Source organism: Myxine glutinosa, unplaced genomic scaffold (genome assembly GCF_964187855.1).
Source record: "Myxine glutinosa unplaced genomic scaffold, kmMyxGlut1.1 SCAFFOLD_4072, whole genome shotgun sequence".
NCBI lineage: Eukaryota > Metazoa > Chordata > Myxini > Myxiniformes > Myxinidae > Myxine > Myxine glutinosa.
In genome coordinates, this window is record NW_027620164.1 from 1,992 (window position 1) to 10,220 (window position 8,229).

The 8,229-nt window shown below is 41.3% G+C and overlaps 1 protein-coding gene across 1 annotated transcript; it reads left to right on the top strand.

The window, feature by feature from the left end:
* Positions 1 to 344: 344 nt before the first annotated feature.
* On the top strand, positions 345 to 4,152 carry LOC144889465 (protein FAM72A-like; the record flags this gene model as incomplete). The annotated part of the gene is given in 2 exon segments (XM_078769685.1): positions 345 to 469; positions 3,672 to 4,152. Coding segments are annotated over 2 exon segments (226 nt in total), but the record flags the coding sequence as incomplete, so codon positions are not given.
* Positions 4,153 to 8,229: the final 4,077 nt, after the last annotated feature.

Here is an 8,229-nt window from a genome sequence, read left to right on the forward strand (position 1 = left end):
CCACCTCTCCCATCTTCCATTTTCATCCTCCCTTCCCTTTCTCAGGTATGTACATAACCTCTAATCGAGATTCCAACACCATTTGTGGAATGAACATTATTTCTTTCATTCAGACCTCACACATCTGAATAATAGTGCAGGAGGGATATTAGAAGTGCAATGATGCAGTCAATAAGTGCATTATTATTGAGGCATATGATATCAACAAAATTTGGAACAAAAACAAGAAATTTGTCTGTTCAGTTGGGATGATGTTGAGATGATTCGGAAATTTTGAATTAAATGTTGTGGGTTCGCATCCAGCCTCGTAAGGTTGTGTTTCCAATTTCCTCGTGCTTCTCCAGTGGAAACGTGGTGGGTTATCATGTGGTGCTGCCTTGCAAGTCCTGCCTGCTCTCCTGCAACAATGGCCATTTTTGGATGTTCCACAGTGACACGACACAAGGAAAGGAAATGCTTGATGCCTCAGGTGACAATTTCTTTATCACATTGTACCTCAGGAGCTTCAGTAGGCTTGAGATATCTTTCTCTGTCTCCCACTTCTTCAGCATTTATTCATTCTCTCATCCTCGGTCATCTCCACCATAGTTACCATGCAATACTTTGTGTGTTTGTTTAATGTGACATTGTTCCCATTTTTGGCCCCTTGATATGACATTTTCCACTTTTTGTGAGTAATTTTTACTGTGTGTGTGTTGTGTGTGTGTGTGTGTGTGTGTGTGTGTGTGTGTGTGTGTGTGTGTGTGTGTGTGTGTGTGTGTATGCACTATTGTACAGCATACATCTGTGGCTTCCTGCATAAGATAAATAGATGAGAAATAAATCGCTTAAATAAATAAATAAAAACTTGCATTCCCTGCATTTGTAAGAAAACTTTGCTCATACAGTTGTCGTCAGATTTGTCCCAGTTGCACGATCCGAATCCGATGAACCTCGTCGCACGGCCAACTGATTTTGGTATTCCGAGCCGGATTACGGGCCTGTTTGCCATGATGTTTGCCATGCCATGTTTGATTTTTGGCATTGTGAAGAATAAAATCAAAAGAAAACTAGAACGGCACTCGGTAGAGTGCATACCTCCACCAGGCTGGACAGTTTATATTTTGTTTCCCACTGATAGACCGGATCTGGATTCGGAGCTGAACCCAAATCTAATCGGCTTGTTCTTGTCACCTATCCAACTTATCCCTCAGGTTTTGTCATAACTCGTCCACAACTTTTTAAAATATCTTGGTATATATCGCTTTTCGTCCAATCTCTCAATGGTGAAGAATCACTTTAAAAATTCTACTAGCCGGATCCAAATCCGAATCGTCACCAAAATCGAATTATTTTGTCTCTGTCACATCCACTACCTCTCTGCCAAATTTCGTCTGAACCCATCGACAACTTTTTGAGATATCTTGTTCACAGACAAACAAACAGACAGGGGTGAAAACATAACCTCCATCCACCTTCGGTGGCGGAGGTAAAAATGAGATGTGTTTTTGGTGTACGAACAGAGGCCATGAAGCATGTTGTACTGTTAAGAGGCATATTTACTCGCAATCTAATGCCTTGTCTCCATTAGCCGGTTTGCATTGATTCATGCTTGCCCTGTAACATCTCTGTCTACTGGATTCTGCTCCACAAACCGGTTCGTTCGATATTCAAAAATGCAGCCTGGAAAGTCTCTTCGGTTGAGTCACACTTAGATCCATTGGGTGTCCCCTTGGTGGTCATCGCATACATTCTTTCTTCAATCTTGTGGTTGGGTAAATTATTGATGACGATGAGAATGGTGAAGCACACCCTTAGTTGAGGCTCATCTACAGTCACGTGAAAAAGTAAGCACACCCTATGTAAAGTTTTGACTTTTTCAACATATTTCAACATACAGCTATTTGATCTTCATTTCAACAATATTGATAGATAAAGGCGATATAATATAACAAATATCATGAAACATTTACATTTTGTAGTTCATTGTATGATTTAAATAAACATGAATGCAAATTTCCTATGTGGAAAAAGTAAGTACACCCCTAAATTTATCACTACTTCAAATACCTAAAATTAGAATCAGGTGCACCAGCTCAGGTGCAAATGATTAGAACATCGTTAGAGAGGATCTTGGAGGAACCTGTCTTATTTAAACCTCAGACATTTAGTTTGGTTTGCTGTTTGTTGTTGAAGTGTGCGGCGTCACCATGCCTAGATCAAAAGAGCTCTCCAAGGCCTTCAGAAAGAAGGTTATAGATGCTTATGAGTCTGGGAAGGGATTTAAAAAGATCTCCAAACAATTTGAAATAATCATTCGACTGTCCGGAAGATCATCGACAAGTGGAGAAGATTCCAAACAACTGCCAACTTGTTCAGGCCAGGCCGCCCCAGCAGGTTCAGCCCAAGAGCAGAGCACAAGATGCTGAAAGAAGTCTCTAAGAACCCCAGAATGTCATCACGGGACCCACAGGTAGCTCTTGCCACTGTTGATGTCAAAGTGCACGAGTCTACCATTAGAAAGAGGCTGCACAAATTTGATCTACATGGGAGGTGTGCCAGGAGGAAACCTTTTCTGTCCAGAAAGAACATCAGGGCAAGACTGAAGTTTGCCAATGAACACCTAGGCAAAGACCATCACTTCTGGAACAATGTGCACTGGAGAGATGAGTCAAAGGTAGAGCTATTTGGCCACAGTACCAGAAGACATATTTGGCGAAAACCAAAGACAGCATTTGACCACAAGAACCTGATACCAACTGTAAAGCATGGTGGTGGAAATATTATGGTTTGGGGCAGCTTTGCTGCATCAGGGCCTGGGCAGCTCACCATCATATAATCCACTATTAATTCTTCATTGTACCAGAGGGTGCTTGAGGATAATGTGAGGCCATCTGTCGGAAAGTTGAAGCTCAACCGAAGGTGAACCTTGCAACATGACAATGACAACAAACATACCAGTAAATCCACCAAGGAATGGCTGAAAAGAAAGAAATAGAGGGTTCTGGAATGGCCAAGTCAAAGCCCGGATGTAAATCCCATCGAGATGTTGTGGGGGGATTTGAAACGAGCTGTGCATGCACGAAACCCCTCAAACATCGCACAGCTGAAATAATTCTGCATGGAGGAGTGGGCAAAAATTTCTTCCAGTCGATGTCAGAGACTGGTAGACAGTTAAAAGAAACGCCTACTTGAGGTTGTTTCTGCCAAAGGGGGGCAATACCACCTATTAAAGCCAAGGGTGTACTTCCTTTTTCCACATGCGAAATTTGCATTCATGTTTATTTAAATTATACAATGGACTACAAAATGTAAATGTTTCATGATATTTGTTATATTATATCACCTTTAGCTCTCAATATTGTTGAAATGAAGATCAAATAGCTGTATGTTGAAATGTGTTGAAAAAGTCAAAACTTTACATGGGGTGTATTTACTTTTTCACGTGTCTGTATACTGAGGAATAATTGAGACGTAATGGTTGGAGTGAACCTAAACACTGGAACCGCTACGTACTGCGGCAAAGGACTCTTGGAGCAAAGATATCAGGACATGAGTCATATAATAGCAAAGGTGTCCCAGTATGTACATTGTGGGTCATGTGACATCACTTATTGAAACAGATGACATTGAAGGGAAAATGTGTCATGTGCATGCAAGCAGTGGTTAAAATGCCGCATTTTGTTCATCAGGTGAAGATCTGCTGGTATGGGGGCACCTGGCAAAAACTGATGAGGAGGAAGATGAGGAGGGTGAATTTGTCGAGAGTAGGATGGAGGTTGTCACGAGGTGAAACCATCCTGCGTTTCTGGCTCTTGAGCAATCAGGGGAAGACTTGGTGATGTTTACAATTATATAAAAGTGCACTCTCCCATTTGCTTTCCTGTTTTTAAAATCCTTTTTATTCACAATGTTTTGCTGGTTGTGGTTTTTTAAAGGTTTTTTTCCATTATTTAATGTTCTTCATGAAAGGAAAAGCGACAGCAATTTTTCATGTGCTGTAACAACCTCATAACTTAATCGCATGGCTGCTCTGGTTGCCTGTAAATATCCCTGCTGTATAATATTTAGTCCTGTTGTTTTATGGTTCATATTTTCTTTGTGACGGTAAATGCTGCTTTCAAAAGAAGGCACTTGCATTTTTAGATCTTATCAATAAATTATTTTTGCGCATTTTTTTCCTATTGTTTTATATATGCACCACACAAATTTAATTCCATGGATTTAAATTGTTGTGATTCATATTACAGCACACAAACTGTGACGGCATTCGGTAGAGCACATACCTCCGTCAGGCTGAACAGGTTACGTGGCGTATCCCATTGATTGGCCGGATCTGGATCCGGACCATTCACCCTTGTCACACACCAAAATCGAATTGGTTGGTCTTGTCACCTACCTGACTTATCCAACAAGTTTTGTCGCACTTTGAGATATCATGCTATCGTATCGTTTTTGGCTCCATCTCTCAATGGTGAAGAATCACTTAAACTTTTTTTTTGAATCTCATATCCCAATCCGGATGCTCACCAAAATTTAATCGATTTGTCCTTCTCACACACCCAACCTGTCCATCAATTTCGTCCAAATCCGTCCACAACTTTTTCAGATATCATGCTATATATTGTTTTTCGCCCTATCACTCCGTGGTGAAGAATCACTTTAAAAAAATGATCGGATCCAGATTTGCACCAAAATCTAATCAATTCGCTCTTGTCACACACCCTACCTGTCCACCAAATAGTGTACCTGCACTGAAGTTGTGTTCCTGATATTTTTAATTTCCTTGACCTGTTTATTTTGGATTGTGACCTTGTTAACAAAAAAAACATTTTTCATCATAACTTGAATAATATTCCTCCGATATTCGTGATGTTGACTTTTATGGATACATTGAAGATGGGGACACATTTTCTTAATTTACATTCTATCCATAAATGCTGAAAATCAGGGTCATATGGTGTTCTCAAAAATATATGGCCATCATTGCTTCGCGGGCGCCGGGGAGGCTTACCCTTGGCGATCACTTTGTGATCACAGATATCTAGTTCATCTTTGACTTTTCATCTCGACCTGCACTTTCTGCCAATGAACTGCACCACGTTCTGAGAACGTTACTAACGCACCAAGTTTGTACCACGTCTCCATAACCATCCCCTAACTTTTCCATCTTCCCATTCATCCCCTCTTAATCTTTCCCAACAACTCTTCCCCCACACCACATTGCACTCCAATGTTAGAGAGCGCTGCATGAGGCTCTCTAACATTTCTAACATAACATCATGAGGCTCAGTAATATCAAACTAAAATTTCATTTTGCCATTACCATTTTATGGCCGCAGCATTTACGAATGTACATGATTCGATTCATCAATTACAAATGATAAAAAAATTATATGTCAGACCATCCGAGCTGTTTGCTCTAGCTATTCCCGAAGATTTACAAGCAATTTCAACGCAGGAGGAGGCCTGAGACATGTAAAGCCTGCCCAATCTTGAAATAATCTTAGTCCTTTCCCCCCCCCCCCCCCCCCCCCCCCACATCCCCACTACTTATAGATACCTATTCAACTCAATTTTTTAACTTTTCCCATCCCCACTACTTCTAGATACCTATTCAACTCAATTATAAAACTTCTCCCATCCCCACTACGTCTAGATACCTATTCAACTCAATTTTAAAACTATCCACTGACTCAACTGGCATTACCCTTGCAGACAAACCATTCCATTCATTTATAGTGGCATCCTTTTTCCTTTGGTTTATTAATATGCTTTAGCTATGGTTCATCTGATGATTATTTCTGGAGTGGGGTTTTTGTGGTTACGAAGACGATAATTTTTCTCTCCCATCCATATTCTCTACACTGATTAACCCACCCCCTAAGCTCACGCCTTCCTTTCCTGGTTATTGTACTTTCGCCCCTCCATCGAACTTTGCATTTTTTTTTTACCTGCGTCATGTCGCAAGTATACAAGAGCTACACCTTGATGTCGTTGTTACTCTTTTCGGATCCGAATCTTAGAATTTTTAAAAATGTGTCTTCACCATTGAGAGATAAAGCAAAAATGACATATAGCAGGATATCTCAAAAGGTTACGGATGGGTTGCGACAAAACTTGGTGGATAAGTTGGTTGTGTGACAAGGAAGAATTGATTCAATTTTGGGGAAGATTTGAATCCAGATCGGAGAATTTTTACGGTGTAGCCCATAGGGCAAAGCCGTCTAGAACAGTGTTTGTATGTATGTATGTATGTATGTATGTATGTATGTATGTATGTGTCCCCTCAAACGTATACCAATCAGAGCCGAGGATCTGGTCACATGACAGGGTGATGTGATTATGTCTGATGTCATTACGGCGTACAACGCCTGACTCTCCACACTCCGCCATTTTGATTTATATGCCGTTCATGCTGAACATATCGGCGAACCTGTCATATATCACAATCGCCATGCTCTACCTTTACGATTTTCATTCAGTGTGAAACACAAACAAACCGATTGTTAAAATGACCAAATATTGAAAGCATCGGCGTTACGGCTCTTCCAACAAAACGGTACGGACCCAACTCTTGTGGGGTATAATCTAGATTAAAGTATATCTTCCCTCAGTTCTGCAAGTAAAACTTATCTCACGGATGTCTGAATTCTTCCAAATTTATTTGTTTAATGTCTTAAACAGCATTAGCGACTGTTTAAAAAGCTAATCATGTGTGTTTGTGGTTTATAATATTTACAAGCCTGGCTACGCCATTGTTAGACTTTCGGTCTTGTTTTTAAGCAATTCTTCACCATTGAGTGATGGGGACAAAACCCATGAACCACCTTTAGAGGCCATTTTTCCCCGCAGAGCAGGGGTTGGCTTTTTTCAGGCACCATGGTCCCCTATTTGAAGCCATGTTTTATGGCCGGATGCCCTTCCTGCCACCAACCCTGTTAGTCGCCTCTCGTGACACACAGGGAATTACCAGCAAGCTGGTACTCAATTTGCCAACCTCGGAAGGATGATAGGCTGAGTCAACCCCCCTGGCGTTAATTCAGCGATCGACTGGGATTCAAACCCAGGATCCTAGGATCCTAAGCCAGCACCTTAACCGCTAAGCCAAACTACGAAATATATATGACAAAACCAAACAAGCGCACTTCATAATGGAGGAAAAAAAAGAAGCTTGAAGACCTTGGTCAAACCAAAAACTATATATATACAGACTTGGCTTGGCATTTAATATGGAATATTTTTTTGTGGGGGTGAACTTACTTTTGAAGATAATTTAGAACCAAAAGTTCATTGGAATAATGTTGAAATTATTCTAGATTTTGTTAATGTGACCTTTAAAAAGAAACAAAAACCACATTTGACATTTCGAAGCAAATAAATTGATCCTTGAAAGTGATGTAAACTGATATCGAACTCAATTCACGGACAGTACTGTGTTAAACTTCTGTACGTTTTCCAGAAATATCTCTTTATTTTGCACATTAGCCAAATTTTTTTTCAACAAAACAAAAGTTAAATTATGACTGGGATTACGGACAGTAAAATTACAGTTCAGTACTTCGTGTAACCCCCACGAGCATTCAGGAGAACACGTACACGTCGAGGCATGCTGTTCACGAGATTTGCCAAGGTTTGGACAGGAATCGCTTGCAATGCAGTGACAATAGTCTGCTGCAATTCACGCACAGAGGTGTGCTGCTGGTCCAAGTTGTCGATTTGACTCGTTAATTCTGCCCACAAGTTCTCTATCGGATTCATATCCGGGGACATGGCAGGCCACTCCATATGCTCTACACCACGGTCAGCAAAAAAGTGTTGGATCATGCGAGCACGATGAGGCCGTGCATTGTCATCTTGGAGGACAAAGTTTCCTCGAAAGGCTGCAAGAGCAAATGGAAGCAATGTTTCTTCCAGAATGACCCTGTACTTGAACTGGTTCAGGTTTCCATTCAGAACAACCAGGTCAGTTTTGCCCCCTGCATGAAAAGCAGCCCAAACGGTCACCCCACCACCTCCAGCTTTGACTCTTGGCACTATACAATCTTCGTTGTGGGCTTCATGCACTTGTCTGCGCACTCGGACGCGGCCATCTTGACGATAGACCAGAAATCTAGACTTGTCACTGAAGGTCACGTGATTCCAGTGTCCTGGCTGCCATTGACGGTGCTCTCTGGCCCACTGCAATCGGCGCTGGCTGTGTTGTCTGGTCAGGCGTGGCTTTCTCAGGGGACGCCTGGCACGATAGCC